We start from the raw sequence: 23,645 nt of genomic DNA, 5'->3' as shown, positions 1-23,645 counted from the left end.
TTTTTCACATATTCTTTCTTAGAGTGTATCTAAGTGACAAGCTAATATCATGCTGTATCATAAATAAACAACTTAATTATTTCTGCTGGTTGGCTGGCTAGCTGTTCAATGGTTTCCCCGTTTTGTGCCATTCAGATGAAAGTATGTGCCTTTTTATGCTAAATAAATTTAAAAATAGCAAAATTTCTTGCCTTGAGCTTTTTGAGAAAAACCCCAAAACAAAACAAACCAAAAAAAAAAAGCTAAATTTAGCAAAACTCTTTTCTTGACAACTGCCTTGCACCTTCTCTTTTGGTTATAAATCATAGTCATCTGTATTTAAATGCCCAGTAAGTTACCTTAGTAAGATAAAATGATCTAGCAGTTACTCATACTTTACAAACTGAGCCACAGTCATCATATAATGATAAAACAAATCACAGTGAAAAAAAAAGCATGAAGTTTGTTGCTGTGGGTGAGAAGTGATACAGACGAGAAGACAGGAGCTTGTCTTTTCAGAGGGTGTTTCCAGTCTGGATTGCCTCACTGGGGAGGTCACCAGTTTATCTTTAATATCCGGAATACCAAGAGTTACATTAGATGCTGACTCGCCACCTGAAGAGTGCCTCCGAGCCAGAAGTCTCTGATTGAAAAACTTTGGGTTAGTACTGTAACTTACAATATTTGCTAAATTGTTCCACTGCTAGAGAAAGAAATTGTAATCAGTAAACTAACTTGTTTTGTTGTTGTTGTTTGTTTGTTTTTGTTTTTTTGTTTTTTTTAACAGAATTTGCCTCTTTTGCTTTAATTTACAAGGTAACAAGAAAGGAGAGACCACAAAGGAGTCTTCTGTACCAGGCTGTGAGTTGTTTAAAGTGCTTATAATTTCTACACATTCTCATTCACTATTCATGTGGTTGCATGATTGTTTGCTGTGAATAAAATGGCACATGCTTAAAATAATGAGAATAATTTCATATTTAATGTAGTAATAGTTTCCTATTAAATTATTTTCTATGTCCTGATTAAAAACAGGAAGATAGATGTGCTATATACAGTAGTTGAAATGGTTTGTCTCGCATTTATCTCAAAATGGGGAATTTAGTGGAAATAAGTTAACGCAGCCTCTTATTAATATGATGTAAGCCTAAAGCTGCGTGGTTGATGTTTTTGATGCATACAATCATATATATATTTTAAAATGGAATTGCACACTTGTTTCTGCCAGAATAATGGCCCTTTTCTCATTTTTGTTCAGCTTTTACTCACAGTGGTGAAGCGGTGTTGAAACAGTTTTCTTATAAACACTTTGCAATAATTCTATAATAAACGTATCTTTGAAATGTATGAAAATTACTGTGAAGCTCAACACTCATACAATAAAAATGTTTTAAACAGTAAATTTTGTATTGATCTCTTGTTGTAAACTCCAACTGTGTATTTGGATGGCAATTAAATTACTGTAATTAAGTAGTTTGTTCATGGATTTGTACTTTAAGGAGTATATTTTAAAGCCTGTAATTTTACTTGTACTTAAAGGCGACCTATTATGCCCCTTTTCACAAGATGAATCAGAGTGAATCAGAATCAAAATGAGCTTTATTGGCCAGGTATGTTTACACATACAAGGAATTTGTTATAGTGACGGAAGCTCCACAGTGTAACAGAAAGACAGCAACAGGACAGGACACAGATAATAGAAGCATAATATACAAATTTACAAATAGGCAAATGTGCAAAACAGCAAAAACACAATATATAAATATATAAAATAGACAATTGTGTGTGACAATATACAATATATAATATAGATAATTGTGTGTGTACAGGTCTGATATGTGCAAATTTGAAGAAAAAAAAAAAGTATGTAGTTCTCTTGACCTTTCTCTTGAAATTAGCTAATTAGGTCACATCATGTCCACCTAAGCATTTTTAGCCAGCTGAAAACAGCAGGCTCTCTGCTTAAAAAACCTGTATGTGGGCATTAAAGAATGCTTCAGCAGTGTTTTTCTCCCAGATTATACACTTGTTTGCCATTGTACGGAATATCCGTGGAAGTGTTATAGTGTCTGATTTTACAGATAGCTTGTTTCTGAATATAAAAATGACGAGACAATGTAAAGTATTGTAAAGCTCTGGCACTTGTTTTAAATTATTTTCATTCCTTTATTATGCTTGTTGTGGTCTCTGTCAGCACTGTGCAAGCAGGATATGGTGGTTGGTCAGTGCTGTATTTGTCCCGCCCCTCCTCCACTCTGATTGGACAGCTGGGTAAAAAGTGACAGTGATGAATGTGTTTTACGCAAAGTTGATCATTCTTCAATTCTCTGCGACCATTAAAAAACGCAGCGAAAAAGATGTTCAGCACTCGGCACTCGGCACGTAAAAAACGTGGCCCATTGGAAACACTTCGGTGGACACGCAGCCTTACTCCTCGAGCCCAATTCTCGCGAACCCGATGCCAGTGAACCCAATTATAGCACTTTAACACAGAAAAAGTCAGATATTCATGATTTGCCCCCTTTAAGTATATTTATAGAATCCCAGTCCGTTACTGAGTACACCTACAATTTGATATGGCAGGTTTTCCTTGTGGTAGCCTATCAAAAATGGTCTTGGATATCGATGTATTTTATGGTATAGTATTCAATTTACTTCATAGCTACTTCATCAATAAGTAGGTAAAAGTGTTTTGTTTGGACCTCTGATTGATTCAATAATTATTGCTGATTCATTTAATTAAAATAAATATGGCAAAAAGATTAGTACCTTTTACTTACACTTGCATTAATGTCTGTTTAATTCTAGTTTCCTTAAAGATTGTTTCTCTTCTTAAGGATCCTGACATAAAGAAAAATGTTGAGTGACATCTTCTACCCTGACAACCCTAAGAGAAGGGAGCAGCTCATCCGCAAAGGGCAAGAGATTCAAGATCTGATGAAGAGCAACTTCAGAGTCACCAACCAACTGAATGATGCTATGAACAAGTACTTGAGTTGCTCCTTCGAACATATCACCCTGAACGAGAGCGCTACTCTTCGGGAGAACTGTACTCTGATAATGGTATGCATGTGTAATATAATGGCAGTGGTAGAGAGGATTGACAGGGAGCTGAAGGAGAAGCTGGAACCCACCCTGTACGAGAAACTGCGAAACCTGTCTCTGTCTTCTGTAGAGTTTAAAGGGATTTCAAAAGCTTTGGAAGCAGTTTGCGGTGTTGCAGCTGTGGAATCCACTGTTTTCGTTGGTTATTTAATTGATAATGTAGTTACTCTGGCAAACATAACAAAAACGTATGCTATAATTGGAGCAGGGAAATTTGCCTGTGTTAGGTTGGCAGTGGTGTTCTTGGGGATCGACATGATTGTTAAGGACATCATTGGGAAGATCGAGCATGATCAACTTAAGAAAGCCCTAGAAGAGTATGACAAAGTTTTGGATGAATTCAGGCCAGCGTCTGAACAATATCAGGATAAAATGACCTATGTCAGAGTCAAAATTGAGATGGAGAAAGAAGAAATGCTAGCTTGAAATGTTTCTTTTTCCTGCCTGAAATGTTTGCTGGAATTATGAATTCATAATTGTTGTTACGTCTTTGTGCTTAAAGCATGCAGAAATATATGAAAATTTAGCTCGAAGTGACGATGTAAAATAATATGTGGAACAAGAAAGAATCTAGTGCAAAATAAATCACAGTTCTGCAATTAAAGGGTCATAAACGCATGGGTGATTGTCCACTTCTTCCATAATACAAATATGACATGAAGAGATAGGTGCTGCTATCTCTCACTTTCTCATCATTTGGAGACAGAATATGCACAGTGGTAATTACTGTAATATCAACAAAAATATATAAAATAAAATGAAATGCAAAAATGCATGTATGTCCTTGTCAATCATTACTGAGTAAATGAAAATCACATTGAACTACAGGCTTGTGTTGCTATACACACACTTTCAATCCCCTGAATATAATCTCTCACAACAACACAAATCTGCAAAACAGGTGTTGTCTCAAGCACGCCTGATGCAGCTAATCAAGGGCTTCATTAGTTGCACCCGGTGTGCTTGTATTTTATATAAAATTAAATCAATGCATATATTTTGAGACAAAGGTCTTCTTAACAATTTTCAGTTTTGTTTAAAATAATTAAAGCAACAGTTTTTAAATAACAAAAGAATATGTAAACATATGGTATTTGGGGCCAAAGGCACAGCAATTAACATGATAATTAACAGATGGCTGACTTTTCCATTTGTGGACATGACATGGTTAGAGTCAGACGGTAAATATCATATATTATGTTGGGTGTCCATATTAGAGATAATCATCACGTTTAGAACGAAACCATCATATTTAAACACATGATATCAGAATCAGAATGAGCTTTATTGCCATGTGTGTTCACACATACGAGGAATTTGTTTTCAGCGAAACAGAATGACAGCGACAGAACAAAAAACGCAGATAATAAATGAGGTCAGATTTGGTAGCTGATCTGAACCAGACAGTTACGGAAGTGCAGAGGACGGATTCATCTTCACATGTGCAGTGTTTGGTGGGTGAATGCAATGGATAGTAGGCTACTTCGGACTATTTAAATTGAGTAGTGTAGCCTAACTTTATATATGTTTGGTTGGCTTATTTTATTTTGATAATGAACAGGCTGAATGTGTTCCTTATGACAGCAGAAACGAGTGAGACATCATTATGAAACTATAAAGGGTCTACTTTTATTTGTGTACAGTCACAATAACAACAAAACACTGTGCTTTACAAAATAAAAATAAGATAAAAAACAGATGTCGCTTTCTGTTATATAGGCTATTGATTTCCGTTGCATTAGAAAAATGGACAGAAACTCGGCATATAGGCTAGGCCTAGAACTTGTCGCAGCTTTTCTTTAGCTCCTGTGAATTATTAGCTTAAAGTCAAATATATTTCCCGAATAGGACTAGGCTTTTTATCTATTTTCTATATGTGATTTTATTCAGTTTTTCTCCGTTCATATAATTGCTTATATTTATGTTTTAGTAGGTTTAATTAACTTTAATAACCCTACCCAAATGGCAAAACATCCATAGAGCTGCAATAGTGCAGGAGGGCTGAGCACAGATGGAAAAAGGATGGGCTCCAGGTCTGAAAGTCTGTTTAACTGCCTATCAAAACTCTGTTAGTGTGGCCAAATCCAAATATTTCTCAAACTTCATTGCAAAAAAATTGCAATAGGCCCAAAGTTCTCTTCAAAACTATAAATCCTGTTCTTAATCCCACTGGTTGCCCAGTTCCTGTTGTCAATCTTGAGATGCGCACGTCTGAATTTTTATTCAGAAAATACACAATATTAGATCACACCTCTCTCCTTTTGACATAAATCACTCACAAAAAATAGCTTTACAAACTTTCATCCAGTGTCTTCATCTCAATTACTCAAAATAATGTCTCAGATGAAACTCACATCTTGTCATATAGATGCATTACCTGGTCATCTGTTTAGAGAGGTTTTAGACACAATCAGCCCCACCTTCTTAGCCACAATAAATAACTCTTTGATAAATGGGGTATTTCCAGAAAGTTTTATACATGCTATTGTACAGCCCCTATAGAAAGAACCTCATCTAGACCCCACCATGCATAATCACTACCGGCCTATTTCTAAACTCCCATTCATTTCTAAGGTTTTGGAAAAAGTTGCACTCTCAAAGTTCACTTCATACCTGGATACTAGGGATGCAACTGTATTATCAATATCGTGGTATCGCGATAGTCACATGACGATATGAAAAGAAAGGTCTTCTGGGCAACAGTATAGTTTTAAAATGTATTTAAACTTCTTATTCTAACATAAAAGTCTTTGAAGTTGTGTTTGGGCCATTATGCTTTGGCACAGTATCTGTTAAATGAACCAAAACCGAAAGCACAATATGCTCAATCCCTTCATCAAGTCTGTTTTCTCTGTCATCAGTTTTACATTTACATATCTCATATAGCATGTATGACAGCATAGCGCAAGTCATGGATGAACCTGAATGCTAAATTCTCATGTAATGAGGGATATTATGAGTGCGACATTTTTAATGCTGACATGATGTGTTAAATATAACACTTTAAAAATACAGCATACTTAAATTCTCAATCAAATATTGAAGCATTCATACACGAGCATGACTGCTTATATTTGGAAAAGCAGCAGGCTTCCAAACGTGATATATAACTGATTAATAAACAATATGACACACTATTACCTTTTTCCTCTGTTCCATTCAAAACCACAACATCTGCCAGTGGTGATTCGTTCCTGAATGACTCGGTTGAGCGAATGAGTCAATGACTCGTTTGTTAAGAACGAATCGGTGCTGTTGAACGAATCAGTTGAATGAATGATTCAAACTGGCTTATTATAAAGTCACTTGTCGCCACCTATTGGTGTAACTGTGTAGTGGATATATAGGCAGAACTGGGCAGTAACTGATTACATGTCATCTGGATTACATAATCAGATTCTGAAAATTAAGTACTTGTAATTAGATTAAATTACATTTAAAAATACTTGCAATCAGTGTTACTTTTTTATTGATTACTTGATTACATATATTCACACAACAGCAATAAATTATTCATAATTGATTGATTCTCCCTAATTAATTCTTCTTAGTTTTATGACTTAATTAATTATTAGCTTTTCATTAAACTCACAAACCCCCTGAAGTTCCTTCACAAATCCCAGTTTGGGAAACCTTGACATAACGTAATGCTTAACTCACTTTATGTTGTTAATAACTTCAAATGGAATATATTTTCTTTGCATTTTAATATCAGTGTGGAACAATATTATCCTATTTAAATCAATGTGATAAACGAGTTACGTTAAAAGCAATCTAAAACCTCAACTGTTTAATGTAATGGATTACGTTACGATTTTTATCATGTAATTTGAAATCAGTAACGGATTACAATTTGTAAGTAATCTACCCAGCTCTGTATCTAGGGAAATAAAACTTGAGATTACAAATGATGAAAACATAATTATAAATTAAAATGTGATTTATCTATAACACATTAAATAAAAGTACAAACTCTTTGATTCTTTACCCATATTTGATATCGATTTGGTTGAAATATCTCAGCTACTGTCTATTAAATGAATAACACACATCTATGGCATAATGACCTTGTGTTGCTTCCTGACCGTCTCTATATGTTATTTAATTGTATTATCATTCATATATTTTTAAAGTAAAATGATGTTTAAATGTTTAAGAACTCAAATATTGCAATTTATCGATTTAAAAAGTAAAGTACAGTTAGGACTACAATAATACACATGAAAACATAAAACACACACAAAATATGTATACAAAATACACATATAGCCAGGGGGGTGGGCTAAACATTATGTAAATATATTAAAGGACTTACAAATGGAGACAGTCTTAATTGCTTTCTTGTTCTGTAAATAAAAGATTGTCTTAACATAAATTTGAATTTCTTTTTCAAGAACCAAAAATAAAGGATTGGTTTTACTGTACTTACACTGATGAATATGAAATTTAGCAAAAACTAGAATTAAATTTATAATGTTGTAGTCTACTCTTTCCTTTTATTTGAGGGGATATTAGTAAAACCAAATAAAACATGTTCTAAACACAAAGAAAATGTGGGGTCAATGTTATCAATTATAAATCTAGTAAAATCTTTCCAAAAAAAAAAAAAAAGAATAACATGAGAGCAATGCCAAAATAAATTAAACAAAGTTTCAGTCATCACATTACAAAAAGAACAATTCAAATCAATATAATTTTTAAATTTAACAAGAAAATAGTTTACAGGGTGTCTATGTAAAGATTTTAAAGGTTACTTCCTTGATTTTGTTTATCATTAGGTATTTGTTTGGCAAAGTCCAAATGGCCTTAACCATAATAAACCTTTATTGCACCATGACGCCGCCGCTGACGTCAGTGGCTCGAGCCGTAGAGCTGCTCTATTGCGCATGCGCAGCCGGAGCACCGCGTCAGTTTCGATTCTCTACCGACAGAAACACAAACCGCTTCGCATCAGTGACAGAAACCGAATCAAACTCTCCGGATTCCTCACAGCGGTCTGCTTTCACCGGTCTGTTCTCCTCAGATACTCCAAACGCGTAAGATGATTTGGTTTTATTATTATCGTCCTCTGAATAAGCTGTGTAATGATGCTAATGATACTCGTGAAGCTCAATGAATGGACTCGATTGCTAAAAGCACAATATTAAGGAACATTTGAGGTAAAACACTACCTTTTCTTGTTCTTTATGCTATTTGAGCAGGTGTCAGTGTGGTAATGACAGTATTTTAGCGTTAAATACGTCAGTTTAAGTTAGCTTTAGAAGCTAGCACGCACTGAGTTCACATTGAGTTCTTTGAAACATCATTACATTTTGTGCGGTTTCATATTTATATCTTCTGTTTGCTTGTTCTAAATGTTACTTGGGTAAGTAATTAGTATAATACAACTAATCAAGTAAAATACAGTACTACAGTAATAAATCATTGAAGATATCAGCTATATTGTGAAGCCAGCCATCAGTTCATACTAAATTATGTTAATAATAAAAGAACAATTAAAAGCAGATATGGAAAATGTAGTTTTTTTCAAACTCTAATGTGCAGTTACTGACAGAATAATCCATTATTTTGACTTTCTATTCTTGCATGCAGGGAGAAATGTCACGCGGAGGTCAGAGATCACACACAAACGCCTCTAAACAGACGGCTTCTCTGAAAGCCAAAGGACTCAAAGACATCAGGATCGATGAAGAAGTCAAAATCTCTGTAAATATCGCTCTGGAGAGGTTCCAGTACAGCGACGAGAAAGGTTTGAACTCATTTCAAGAGATTTGAGAACAAAGCCGGCTAAAAGCTCTTTATCATCATTTAATTTTTTACTTTTATTGCTTTTCCATTTTTTATTGTTTTAAGGCATAGATGCCCAAACTTTTTATACAAAGGGTCAAAACTTGAACTTGATTGAAGACCGTTTTTGTAAATATTTTATTATATCTTTTCATGTGACAACACTGAAGAAATGACACTTTGCTACAATGTAAAGTAGTGAGTGTACAGCTTGTATAACGCAGGGTGGCCGCGGGTCCTTAAAAAGTCTTAAAATGTCTTAAATTCAGATTCAGTGGGTGTTAAATATCTTCGGTCTCATTACCGCAAAAGTTCCACCAGTCTGACGGACCCAGTGACTGTTTACAATCATTGGACAGACGGAAGACCCCCCCCCCCGCGCGCGCTGTAGTTACTGAGAGAGTTGCGGTCGCAGAATGCAGGTCTTAAAAAGTCTTAAATCTAACTTGTTCATATCTGTAGACACCCTGTAACAGTGTAAATTTGCTGTCCCCTCAAAATAACTCAACACACAGCCAATAATGTCTAAACCGCTGGCCACAAAAGTGAGTACACCGCTAAGTGAAAATGTCCAAATTTGGCCCAATTAGCCATTTTCTCTCCCCGGTGTCATGTGACTCGTTAGTGTTACAAGGTCTCAGGTGTGAATGGGGAGCAGGTGTGTTAAATTTGGTGTTTTCGCTCTCACTCTCTCATACTGGTCACTGGAAGTTCAACATGGCACCTCATGGCAAAGAACTCTCTGAGGATCTGAAAAAAAGAATTGTTGCTCTACATAAAGATGGCGTAGGCTATAAGAAGATTGCCAAGACCCTGAAACTGAGCTGCAGCACGGTGGCCAAGACCATACAGCGGTTTAACAGGACAGGTTCCACTCAGAACAGGCATCGCCATGGTCGACCAAAGAAGTTGAGTACACGTGCTCAGCGTCATATCCAGAGGCTGTGTTTGGGAAATATGAGTGCTGACAGCATTGCTGCAGAGGTGGAAGGGGTGGGGGGTCAGCCTGTCAGCGCTCAGACCATACGCCGCACACTGCATCAGATTGGTCTGCATGGCTCTCGTCCCAGAAGGAAGCCTCTTCTAAAGATGATGCACAAGAAAGCCCGCAAACAGTTTGCTGACGACAAGCAGACTAAAGACATGGATTACTGGAACCATGTCCTGTGGTCTGATGAGACCAAGATAAACTTATTTGGTTCAGATGGTGTCAAGCGTGTGTGGCGGCAACCAGGTGAGTACAACAAAGACAAGTGTGTCTTGCCTACAGTCAAGCATGGTGGTGGGAGTGTCATGGTCTGGGGCTGCATGAGTGCTGCCGGCACTGGGGACCTACAGTTCATTGAGGGAACCATGAATGCCAACATGTACTGTGACATACTGAAGCAGAGCATGACCCCCTCCATTTGGAGACTGGGCCGCAGAGCAGTATTCCAACATGATAACGACCCCAAACACACCTCCAAGTCGACCACTGCCTTGCTAAAGAAGCTGAGGGTAAAGGTGATGGACTGGCCAAGCATGTCTCCAGACCTAAACCCTATTGAGCATCTGTGGGGCATCCTCAAACGGAAGGTGGAGGAGCGTAAGGTCTCTTAACATCCACCAGCTCCGTGATGTCGTCATGGAGGAGTGGAAGAGGACTCCAGTGGCAACCTGTGAAGCTCTGCTGAACTCCATGCCCAAGAGGGTTAAGGCAGTGCTGGAAAATAATGGTGGCCACACTAAATATTGACAGTTTGGGCCCAATTTGGACATTTTCACTTAGCGGTGTACTCACTTTTGTGGCCAGCGGTTTAGACATTATTGGCTGTGTGTTGAGTTATTTTGAGGGGACAGCAAATTTACACTGTTATACAAGCTGTACACTCACTACTTTACACTGTAGCAAAGTGTCAATTCTTCAGTGTTGGCACATGAATAGATATAATAAAATATTTACAAAAATGTGAGGGGTGTACTCACTTCTGTGAGATACTGTATGTATGTGTACTGTGTATATTTATGTATATATAAATACACACATACAGTGTATATATTCTGAAAATATTTACATGTATATAAATTTATATTGTTATATTATATATAAATGTTTTTAATATATAAACGGCATATTTTTCTTAATAGCGTCATAGCATATTTTTCTTTCTTACATAATAAATGTAATCAGTGCACACACATATATTATGTAAACAAAAACTTTTATTTTGGATGCGATTAATCGTTTGACAGCAGTAATATTATTATTTTTACACATTTAAAGGGGTGGTTTACTGCTTTTTTTCTTTGCTTGATTGTGTTTATGGGGTGCAATATAATATGTCTTCCTGTTTCGTTTGTTAAAAAACGCCTTATTTTTCATATATTTCACCTTTATTGTAAGCCGCTTTCTCCTGTCATTTGAACGACCGGTTGACTTCCTGATTCTCTGAAACCACTCCCTCAGAAACAGGCGATGGGCTCAGATTGGTTAGTTGGGCCGGTGTTTTGTGAAACTTCACGCCCATCACCTTCACGGGCGACAGCTGCATGTGCTGCGGTCAAATGTAAATAATGGTGTCAATATTGCCGTATCAGTTTGAGCCAGAATCAGACCCAGAAAGCGGTAATGAAGAGAGTCAAGCAGAACTTCTGCAAGCACGGCTCTTACAAAACGTTTCTGAATGAAGTTTGCTGTTGTGATTACATACAATTTTTTAAAGTTTGTACACGTTTGTCTTATACACACAAAATAGCATCGAACTAACTGGCTACTAAAGCCAGCGTTGGCATTTGTTTATGTCCTTGATAAAACTAAAACATTACGTCTGAAATTATACATGCAAATACATTTAAAATTATGAAATCTTACTTACAGGTTGTGGCCCAACAACTGCTGCCTCTGGTTTTAAAGTTGTAACCGCTCCATGTTTTAGTAATAGTTTCTGTGTGAATCAGGCATTGAACTCTGAACTCTCTTGATTCTGGAAGCTGTCTTCCGTAAAATGCGCAGCACAGAGAGCTAAATTAGGATTGTAATTGTCAGGAACATAATCAAACATAAATTTTAACCATTGTTGACGAACTACAGCGTCCGTAGGAAGCCAGAACACAGAAGACCTGACAGCTGGGTGAAAATAACACCGTTTTGACGGCATGGCCACAACTCTCCACTATAACTCTTCCTCTTCGACACAGCCGCAGAACATGGCCTTGCCCCCTCTTTTGCATGAAGTATCTCGTTGTAGTCCCATATGAGTCGTTTTTGTAGGCATTAAACTTCCTGATTTTTAAAAGATATCTCCGCTTACGTTGAACTTTCAGTGCAGCAACTTTGCAGATACTGTTCATGCACCAACAGCAACATTACACACTATTTAAAATGACAAAAGTGAAATCGCAGTAAACCACCCCTTTAAACAAGAACTGCAATAACAATTTTTTAAATATCTTTTTGTCAAATTCACTCACATTGTTTTTTACATTGGTTTTTCCCACTATTTTTCCTCCATCCTGTGATGTAGTATGGCAGGCCAAATCAAAGGTCATCGTGGGCCAACTTTGACCCTGGTTTGGGCATTTCTGTTTTAAGAGTTTAAAGATGTTGTTTTGTCTCATAGAGCTGGATTTCCCTTCTTCATTGACAAATTCTGAGAGAGCGTTCATACATCGGCTCGCTCAGTCCCTGGGTTATGTCTCAAAAAGCAGAGGGTAAGTTGAATTTGCATGTCAAATGCAGTCATGCAGATCTGACTTTTATGCATCATTACAACTGAAAACTATAGTTATTCAGCTCAATGCAGTTCAATAACTCAATAATAAATTGTTTTGTGAATAATATAAAGTTTTTGTGAACTGTTGTCACAGGAAAGGCTCCAATCGATATCTCACAGTAAAGAAGAAGGACGGGACGGAGGCGTCTCGCTCCATCATGACCTGTAACCTCTCTCACAACTCCAAACACATGGTGCAGAGCCTTCTGCAGAGGTTCCCCATCACCCACAAAGAGCGCAGTGAACTACAGCCGCGCACAGAGAGAGCCGTCTTCCCTTCCCCTGACGCCAGCGGTGAGTCTCCTGCTGCAGAAGACACCCAAACTCAAAGAGCTTCACCACAACCTGCCAAAATAAAAGTTTGGTTTAACTTGAAGAAATCGTGACAGAAATATATGACTAAATATACTGCTATTGTACAGCAGAATGCACTTCTCAAACAAAATATTAGTAAAATTAATAATAGAGTAATAATACTTATTTTTTGTTTTCGAAGTAAATACGTTAAACCCCCATTGCGCAACACTTATAAAAATGAATTGTTCATTTTCATTTGATTACATTTTAAAAGATAAAATTAATTTGTATACTTTTTATGACTGTGTTTGATTACCACCATTTGTGATAATAAATAAAACTTTTTGATAATATCAAATTTATTAAGTCATAAATACAGAAAAAATAAAACCGGCAATATAGAATTTCTGAAAAAAAAATACATTTTATAGGGCATTATTATTGTGAAATGCATTTTGATTAATAAATAATTATTAAACATGCTTTTTAATTATTACAATTGAATTAAACCATTAAAACGGAGTGCAGAAATATTTAATCACAAAACGCTGAATTTAATAAAAATAAAATTAATTATAAAATTCAAAATAAAATTCATTCTGGCATTGCATTTCATAAAACCTTAAAAATTAAGTTTTTGTTCAACTTTAATAAATTGTTTTAAAATGTAAATAAATTATAAAATTAGGTTTCATATAATTATGTAGACATGCTTTTTCATTCTTAAAATTTAATTTTAGCATTAGATCAGAATCCAGATGAATCAATACAGGGGAAAAAAAGTAATTCTGAAATATTAAAACTGAAAAAAAAAAAGTAAATAAATACATTTTAAATAAAAGAAAATGAAATTTGCGATGTTTTTTTTTTTTTTTTTACACGACCCTAAAATAATAAAACATTTTTGGTGATATTTTTATACTTTCATGCATGGAAGTATGGTCTTCCATTTTAATATGAATATAAAATGTTTTTTTCTTTTTCGTTTATATCTTGTTCTTGCATTGGTTGATTCCTCCAGACAGTAAAAGCAGGACCAGCGGTCGTCTGAGTCACGGTATTCCTCAGGTTCCTCAGAAACGTGGCCCGTCTGAACTGGACTGTTTCCGGAGAGCGCTGCCCGTATATGAACGCCAGGAGGAGATCATACAAACCATCAGGGAGAACCAGGTGGTGCTGGTTTTGGGTGAGACTGGCTCAGGCAAAACCACACAGGTGAGGACTGTCAGAATCAGGTACTGTCAAAATTATTAAAATTAATTTATTTTACACTACAAGTTGCAGTACTACTATTTATGTATTAGATTCTGCACTTTCAAACATTCAAACACTTGATCTTTTATTTTGGTGGAATACTGGTGAAATGCTCCAAATTAAACTTAACATACAGTAAACTTAAAGAGTTCATCGGATGCAAAATTTATCGGATGCATTTAACCCATCCAAGTGCACACACACAGCAGTGAGTAGTGAACACACACACACACAGTGAACACACACCCGGAGCAGTGGGCGGCCTTACTCCAGCGCCCGGGGAGCAATTAGGGGTTCGGTGCCTTGCTCAAGGGCACCTTAGTCATGGTATCGAAGGTGGAGAGAGTGCTGTTCATTCACAATCCCCACCTTCAATTCCTGCCGGCGCGAGAATCGAACCAGCAACCTTCAGGTTACAAGCCCGACTCCCTAACCATTAGGCCACGACTACCCCTTAAGTTAGCAAGTTCCACGGCGAATGCAGCTAAAGTTAACAGTCTCTCAAAGAATGCCTCGTCACCCCATGGAAGAGAGAGGCGGGGTCAGCAGAGCTCATTAGCATTTAAAGTGACATGCACCGAAACGGCTCTCTGTGAACAGCTGTTTTTGACAGGGTAAAAATGGTGTTGTTTTACACTACCGTTAAGAAATTTTAACCAAAGTATGTTATAGACGTTTCATTAAGACCCTAAAGAATCATATCAACTTGTGGAAAAATGGGCATCCGATGACCCCTTAAACATGAAGTGAACCTAGCGTATGCTGCATTTCCAAATGCATTTTCAATGCAAATGCAGTGCCTTTGATTTGAAATCACAATTTTCATGCAGCCTCATGCATTTATTTCATTTTGCATGGGACATAATTAATTATTAGATTTTCATCAACTCATGAACCCCATTTGGGAAACCCTGAGTAAGTGCAGAAATAAACAGCTGTTTTTCTCAAATTTTATAATGCAGAGTGTTGGTTTTTCTGGATTAAATGCTGTTAATGAGAGAATAAATCAGTCTGGACTGACTTCCTCTCTCAGATCCCACAGTTCCTGCTGGACGACTGCTGTCGGAGCGGGATTCCCTGCCGGATCTTCTGCACTCAGCCCAGGAGACTGGCCACCATCGCTGTGGCGGAGCGCGTGGCGGCTGAGCGCGGCGAGAAGATCGGACAGACCATCGGCTATCAGATCCGCCTGGAGAGCAGGTACTGCGATATTATCTGGGAGTTTGCTGATGATAATAATTCAGCGATATTTTGCTAGGAGTGCTTTTTGTGCTGGTTGACTCTCAAAGGACAGGGTAAAAATATATAATGAAATATATTATATGCAGTATATAATGCCATATAGATGCGTGCATGTTTTTTTTGTCAATTTTTATTTTAGTATCATTGAGATACTATTATAGCTTATGCTAATATTTTGAATTAGATTTTATATTTATATTTTCTGCTTTCATGTTCATTTTAAAGTTGTAGTAATTTTATTGTGTGTTTTGTCATTTTTTATTAGCTTTTGTTATTTTGTCTATGTAGTTTTTATTAATTTTTATTTCAGTTTTAGTTATTTTCAGTTAGTTAAACTGAATGTAAATGGGAAATGTTGCCTTGGAAACTAGCTGTAATAAAATAAGTTTAAGGTTTTAAAATGTTATTTTATTTCAGTTAAAACTGCAATCCGTAACCTTTTTTTTTGTTTTGTTTTTTTTTTGTTAAAAATTATGCAAAATCAACATTTGAGCAAGTACATAACCAGCCAGTGTTCAAAACTATCTCCTTACTTTAGCTTGATTCACAACAGTTATCTTATAATAATGTTTTCTATTTTAAATGGAACTGGTAGGAATTCGCAGGGAAAGCATGGCACTGCGTCATTACGTCACGTCTGTTTATGAAACACATGTGACTGAAATTATATTCCAGTTTTAAATGTGCTTCTTATTGCAGATAGCCTGGGATTACACAAGATTTGTATTTTAAAGAGAATCAGTTCAAAGGAAGAATAATTAGCCTTTTGGGTTAAAATAATTTCTTAATATGAAATTCAATGGTATGACAATTAGAGATTAGACTGTACAGAAATCGACATTACACACTATACACACAGTCACGCAATGCTGATGTTGTTAACATTAACAATTTGAGAACAAAGTATAACAATTGATTAATTTGCACGGTTTCATGTGATATGAGCTAATTAACCGTTAGATTTAATTACCATTGGTAGCGTGGGTTATTGCAATGCTTTTTTTCCTCAGTTGGTCAGAACAAAAGTGGCAGACTCGTTACTTACTCGTTCAGATGGCAATATACAGTGAAAGTTCTTATTTGGGTCATACTTCCAAGACATAGAATCTGTGATTCTGAAGTACAGTATCCACACCGGACAGCTGATTCATTCAAAATGTGGATTCATTAAATAAAGCAAAATAAGGCAAAAACGGACAATATTGTGTTTAGATTGTGACTCACAATGTTAACTTGTTATTGAACTTGTATAAAATCAATATGACATTTGCAGTCATGCAGATATTGGGGAAAAAGGCACTTTTGCTGGTGTGATATTGTTAAACTATCACATGATATAAATATATATAAGACAAAACTCATGGGGAAAAATGGACAATGAATTTGAATGCCATTTAAACAGGCTACATTACACTCTCAAAGCATGGTTTGTTTGTTTTTTACGAAGCATGTGATATAATTGATTTCAGCTCATGCATTGTTAAAACAACAATTACGATATTATCCTGGAAGATGAAACATACCGCACACTCTTACTCTAGTCAGCATAACAGAACCATGTTTGTGCATAACAACACAAGTGTTTCCCTCTAAATAACTGCAGTCGTGCTGATGAATTGTGGGTATTCGCTCCTCCTCAGAGTTTCCCCTAAAACCCTGCTGACGTTTTGCACGAGTGGAGTTCTTCTGCGGACGCTGATGTCCGGCGACGAAGCCCTGTCCACCGTCACGCATGTCATTGTGGTGAGCAGCGCACAAACTCAGGACTAACGTTTCTCTGTGTTTTCCGGCCCGGATCTTAATCTTTTCTGCTCCGGCAGGACGAGGTGCACGAGCGAGACGGCCTGACCGACTTCTTACTCACTAAGATGAAGGAGCTTGTCCAGAAGACTCCGTCGCTGAAGCTAATCCTGTCCAGCGCTACCCTGGACGTCAATCTGTTTGTCAGATACTTCGGAGACTGTCCTGTTATTCACAGTAAGAGAACGGATAGCAAAAACCTCGTCTTCATGATAGAGAAACAATGGCAACACTTTACAATAAGTTTCCAATTGCATAGATGCAAACTCCTCTTCTTTCAGTGGCAACTCACTTTTATGAGATCAAAATAGGTCATCTATGAGATTTGCTTAGATCCAATGAGAAAGTGTTTTTCTTACAAGAGTAAATAAAGAACTGGGCCGGTTGCATAAACTCTTTAGACTACTCTTAAAAATGTAGTCAAATTTTTTTGTTTCTTCAAGACTGGTCATAACTTTTTTTAATTCAGTTATGAAAAGGTAGATTGGTCTTGTGTGTTTTGGAAAAGTAAGACTGATTTACCTCTTGACAACTGCTAAGTTGGTCAAACTAGTTCTTAAGACACAGTCTTAACATGGTGGCTAAGTTTATGCAACTGGCCCCTGGTTGTTTTAATAAGTTTTGTATAGTATTTCCTTTACTCTTTACTTCAGAAACTATGTCTAAGAATGGTAATATTTGATGTATTTGAGGTCTGAGATGTGGGAGCGGTGAAGAGAGAGAGGCCAAACATTTTGCATTTTAGGTCGGCATTGCCGTTTAAGCAGCCAATATTGTCTTAAATGCCTTAAAGTAACTACAAATGAGCATGTAAAGCAAATATCTTTAAAAGGAATCCCGTGTGGAGCATGCTCCCGATCCACGCAATGTTCTCACTTTTTTCCCCCTCTCCTGTTTGCATCTCTGCAACTACGTTAACATGAGCAAACAAGGAAAAATACATCTAAAGCATTTGTTAATCTTGATAAATGTTAATTTAATCATTTACTAATGCATTATTAAAATCAAAAGTTGTATCTGTTAATTTTATTTAATGGACCTGAGCAATCAATGAATAGTTTTTATTACTATTGTAAACAAAAGGATATATATATAATGAATACTGTAGCAGATATAATGCATTAACTAATGGGACCTTTTTGCAAAGTGTTACCAAAACAGCAGGGTTGTCAGATTTCATAACTGAGGTGAATTAAAGTGGCCAAAACACACGAGTTTTGTGACAACATAATTAAGTCGTGCTGCTATTTTTAAGATTTTGCGGAAATGACAGAATTCTGGTTCTTCCCCCATGAAATATGTAAAATATAATAACATGCATCTATTTTAAATACAAGTTTCAATGGATAGAATTTAAAAGATTGATTTATTAATTTCTGCAAATCTACATTGCTACCTTAAGGAGCAATAAATGTAATAAAGTTGGAGTGTAAAAAGGCATTCTTAAGTTTAATTCTGAATGGAGCACAACCCTGATAAACATCAAATATGAATATTTGTGTCATAATTCACAGGATTTGACGCTTTCAGATGCGAGTGTTGAATAATACGTTGAATTTTCTTTGAAGTCAAAGGTTGTCCATATGAGGTCAAGCAGCTCTTTCTGGAGGACATCCTGCGGACCACCGGCTACACCAACAAAGACATGAAGAAATACAAGAAGGAGGCGCAGAAAGGTGATGCTTATAGCTAAAATATACACTACTCGTCAGACGTTTGGGATGATAATTATTATTTTTGTTATGTTTCTAGAAGAAGTCTTTTCTGCTCAGCAAGGCTGCATTTATCAAAATACAGTGATGCTGAAAATAAAAACAGTGAAATATTATAATGTAAAACAGCTGTTTTCTATGTGAATATGTGTTAAACTGTAATTTATTTCTGTGATGCACAGCTGTATTTTCAGCATCATTACTCCAGTCTTCAGTGTCACATGATCTTCAGAAATCATTCTAATATGCTGATTTGCTGCTCAACAAACATTTCTGATTATTATCAATGTTGAAAACAGTTGTGCTGCACAATATTTTTGTGGAAACTGTGATACATTTTATTTTTCAGGATTCACAGATGAATAGAAAGCTCAAAAGAACAGCATTTATTTGAAATAGAAATCTTGACATTATAAATGTCTTACTGTCACTTTCAATCAATTTAATGTGTAATGTGTGAATAAACGTACTAAATTCTTTATTAAAATCTTTTGAGTGGTTGTGTATCACAATTTCCAGAAATTATGATGCAGCATATTTATGTGCAATCAACAAGCAAATCAGCATATTAGAATGATTTCTGAAGGATTATGTGACACTGAAGACTGGAGTAATGATGCTGAAAATTTTAGTGCTTTAGTGCATGTTAAAAAATAAATAAAAAATCTAAAATTATGAGAATAAAGTCGAAATATTACGAGAATAGAGTCTAAATGTTTTTAGAATTAAAATCGTAGAAATTAAAGTTATAACATTTTGAGAGTATAGACTAGATTGCACAATATACTCTCAAAATATTATAACTTTAATGTCGTAATTGCTACGAATTAATTCTCGTAATTTTGACTTTATTCTCGAAACAATTCGACTTTATTCTTGAAACATTTCAACTTTATTCTCGTAGTATTTCAACCTTATTCTCATAATATATCGACTTTAATCTTGTAATCTCAAATTTCGTAATCTCGTAGAAAACATATACTTTACATTGAAATAATATTTCTCAGTTTTTACTGTAATTTTGATCAAACAAAGCAGTTATTTGTGCATCAAGCGAAACAGTTACAGTAATGAGCTCTCTGTGTGTTCAGAGGAGAGACAGCAGACGTCTCTGACAGAGTGGTGTGACGCCCGTCTAGACGTCTCGCAGCCGGACGCTCCGAGGGAAAAGACGCATACTTGTGTCCTGCAGGAGAACGACCTTCTGGATGACGGCGGCGACAGCGTCTTCAGTCAGATGGTACTTTCTTTGCATGTCCTTCTTTCTCCTTATGCTGTTCAGAAATCTCAGGTGTGTTTGCTGGAATATGGTTTGGTTTCAAAGCGTTTCTGTTGTCTGTGCGCAGAGCGAGAAGGACGTGGCCACGCTAGAGCCCTGGCTGCTCAGAGAAATGGACGCCTGCATCTCCAACATCTTCTTGAACCAAGACGCCGACGCCTTCGTGCAGCTCTTCAATCTGATCCTGAACGAGAACATCAGCGGTAGGGCTGTAACCCGGGGCGTGGTTTATGGGGGTGGGCGATATGGGCTTAAAAATATATCACGATATTTCTGGTATTTATTGCGATAACGATATCAATGACGATAATTCAGGGAATCCTGTTTCTTTAGAGAAAAGTATTATCGTTCCTATTTTTACCCCAAAATAGGGTGTTGTGAGCATTACTGAGTACACACGTAATGTCACGACTGTTTAATTCATACTGGAAGCCGGAGGGCGCTCTTGCGCAGAAACTACACACATGCATTGCAGAAGTAATACTTCCAGGAAATTCCTAATATAGACAAAGTTATCCAGTTATCGCTGAATAAAATAAGATATCACCCATCCCTAGGCTGCACGATAAATCGCAATGAAATCGCAAAAGCTGCAGTAGTCATGCGCATCTCGTCAGTGAAGCACGGTTCTGTGATCAGTAGTAAATCTCCATCTGAAGGCCAGAGGACCTCAGAAGAAACCCTGGAGATCCCTATAGCGGTCGCTGAATAAACAGAAGATTTAACTGCTTTTATTAAATAAACACACGACTACAACAATATATGGTTTATTTTAGTTCTTATTATTATAATTTTCATTATAATAAAGTATATAACAATGCAATGGCTTTATCGCTGCTTAAAATACTTTGAAATATGTTGTGAAATTTACATGTTTGCATACAGATTTTTTTTTTTTTAAATTTGAGTGTTGATTATTATAGTTAAAAATAAATAGTAATTGAATTTAAGTTTGGGTTGTTAATTGTAGCCTTATAGTAATGTAAAAGGGCTCACTATAGTTTAGAAACCATAAGCTGAGGTAGATTTTTATCCCTAAGAAAACTGATTATAATTGAATGTATTTAAAGAGAGAGCAATTTGTTGTTTAATTTAAAAAAAAAAAACAATATATGTTTAATATTTTTTCCTCGTGCTGTACCGAAACCATACGGTACCGTGACGTCAGAACCGAGCCGTCATGTGTGTGTGCGTTACGCCCCTATATCAGCGGTAGTGAAGTCTAGTGTGCTTCTGCTGTGCTGCTCTCATGTGTTTGTGCTCTCTCAGTGGATTACAGACACAGCGAGACCAGCGCCACGCCGCTGATGGTGTCTGCCGGACGGGGTTTTCTCAGCCAGATGGAGCAGCTCCTCAGCATGGGTGCAAACGTCAACATCAAAGCCTCCAACGGCTGGTGAGGAGTCAGAAACACACAACAGATATGGGTTTGACAGCAGTTATTGATGTCTACCAGCAGGGTTATTACTGTTAATTAAAGCTAAACCCATAATAAACACTTTCTTGAACAAAATAAACAAGCACCAAGTCATTGATCATATATTGCCAAAAGTATTGGCACCCTCTTCTGATGAACAGGTTTGACTACTTCAGTAATTTCCATGAGTACAAATCTTAATGTTTAAGTGTGTAATGGTATTCTAGGGAATTGTGTGCTTCTAATTTTATAGCAATAGTTCGGACAGGAGCTTTTTCTATTCTAACATGACGATGCCTCTGTGTATAAGGCAAGGATCAAAAAGAAATGCTTGATTGAGTCAGTGTGGAAGAACTTGACTGGTCTGCAGAAACACCTCTGGTGTGACTTTAAGAGCCAAAAACTCATCACCAAACACCAGTGACTTGTTCATATGGGTTCAGTCGTTTTAGACGCTTCCAAAACTGTTGCAACAGAGATGGAAACACAAGTTTTAAATACATGAATTATGTTTCCATCTTTGTTGTCACAGTTTTGAAGTGCCTTTTTCTGTTCTAAAGAAGGGGGTGTCTCAATAGGGGTGCTTTGTGCATAAAGTGTATATACTGTAGTTTATACACACACACACACACACACAATATATATGTATGTAAAATATTATTTTCTTTTTTCTGTTTTCACTTTCATAATTTCACAATTTTTGTCATTTTTATTTATTTATTTATTATTTCTATGTAGATAATATATAAATTGTAGATGATGGGTAATATGTAGATAATTTATAATATATATTTTTTATTTATTAGTTTTAGTTTATTTAGTTATTTTAGTACTTAAGGTTATACTAAAAAATGAGAAACGTTGCCTTGGCAAGTATAATTTATATTATATGTAAGTTATATAACTTGAAGTACTAAAATAACTCAAACTAAATAAAACTAAAACTAAATAAGCTAAAACTATAAAATAAATGTATAGAGAGAAAAAAAAAATCGTAACACTAAAGAAAAACTATGATATTATAATCATAATATAACAGCATAATAATGCAAGAAGGCCTCCACACTTTCAAATGACAACAAAGCTTTAATTCTTAAGAATTTTTAGATCATGGAAATTAAGTATCAAAATATTAGACACCTTAAAAGACTTGAGTAAACATAGATAATATAAATTGTAGATGATAGGTAATATATTGATTATTTAAAATACTGTATATATTTTGTATTTATTAGTTGTAGTTATTTTAGTACTTGAGGTTATAAAAATTCTAATTGTAAATAAATGTAAATGTGATGTTTATTTCAGGACGGCTCTCGACTGGGCCAAACACTTCAGTCAAACTGAGGCTGTCGATCTGCTGGAGTCTCACATGTGAGCCCTGCGTTTGACTTCATTTCACAGATTCTGTCTTTACAGCCCATGCAGAGGATGTGTGGGTAAGGTGTGTGTGTGTGTGTGTGTGTACACAGATGGTGTGTTGAATCAGGTCAGCTGGACGAGTCGTCTCTGGTCCAGACGGCCGCGTCAGAGCTGAATCCCGAGGACCAGGAGCTGCTCAAAGCGTATCATCACAGCTTCGACGATGAGAAAGTCGACCTGGATGTCATCCTGCATCTGCTCTCCAGCATCTACCAGAGCTCTGACGAGGGTGAGACCTCAAACCTGCCCTCATAGTCATATCTGCTGTGGGCAACAACAGATCTGGGCCCGTATTCACAAAACATTATACTCTCACCACTAAGAGTTCTCCTAAATAGCAGTAAACGGTTTTAGCTAAGAGTTCTCTCTTAAAACCTGTTCACAAAGCTGCTGAGACACACTTGTACTGAGGAACAGAGAGAAGACTTTAGATCAGAGTAAGGGGGCGGGGTTTACCTCGTTGCACTGTGATTGGCTGATAGTCTCTGTCAGAGAGAAATATTGTAGAGCACAATCTGCACAGCAACACTGATCTTGTTTTGAAGTCTTTATTTTGAGTTCCTGCAAAGCTGTTTAGGCGTGAATCTCATTCATTTTTT

The 23,645-nt window shown here is 36.3% G+C and overlaps 1 protein-coding gene and 1 long non-coding RNA gene across 2 annotated transcripts in view; both read left to right on the top strand.

The window, feature by feature from the left end:
- The first annotated feature begins 259 nt into the window (after positions 1-259).
- On the top strand, positions 260-2,935 carry LOC131540234 (uncharacterized). Its single transcript, XR_009271228.1, has 3 exons — positions 260-640; positions 796-840; positions 2,817-2,935. It is a non-coding gene; the product is annotated as an uncharacterized LOC131540234 (long non-coding RNA).
- Positions 2,936-7,962: 5,027 nt separating this feature from the next.
- Positions 7,963-23,645, top strand: part of ythdc2 (YTH domain containing 2) — a 35,220-nt gene continuing 19,537 nt past the window's right edge. Inside the window, exons 1-14 of the mRNA XM_058777117.1 lie at positions 7,963-8,120; positions 8,677-8,833; positions 12,471-12,561; positions 12,718-12,917; positions 13,942-14,135; positions 15,208-15,374; positions 17,057-17,159; positions 17,237-17,393; positions 18,785-18,892; positions 20,020-20,168; positions 20,275-20,410; positions 21,477-21,603; positions 22,933-22,998; positions 23,097-23,275. Coding sequence (XP_058633100.1) covers positions 7,971-8,120; positions 8,677-8,833; positions 12,471-12,561; positions 12,718-12,917; positions 13,942-14,135; positions 15,208-15,374; positions 17,057-17,159; positions 17,237-17,393; positions 18,785-18,892; positions 20,020-20,168; positions 20,275-20,410; positions 21,477-21,603; positions 22,933-22,998; positions 23,097-23,275 — 1,984 coding nt within the window. The 5' untranslated portion in view covers positions 7,963-7,970. The remainder of the gene's footprint in view (positions 8,121-8,676; positions 8,834-12,470; positions 12,562-12,717; positions 12,918-13,941; positions 14,136-15,207; positions 15,375-17,056; positions 17,160-17,236; positions 17,394-18,784; positions 18,893-20,019; positions 20,169-20,274; positions 20,411-21,476; positions 21,604-22,932; positions 22,999-23,096; positions 23,276-23,645) is intronic.

Source organism: Onychostoma macrolepis, chromosome 05 (assembly GCF_012432095.1).
Source record: "Onychostoma macrolepis isolate SWU-2019 chromosome 05, ASM1243209v1, whole genome shotgun sequence".
NCBI classification, from domain to species: Eukaryota; Metazoa; Chordata; class Actinopteri; order Cypriniformes; family Cyprinidae; genus Onychostoma; species Onychostoma macrolepis.
The sequence above is the reverse complement of the archived record's forward strand: the minus strand, read 5'-3'. Positions and strand labels throughout refer to the sequence as shown.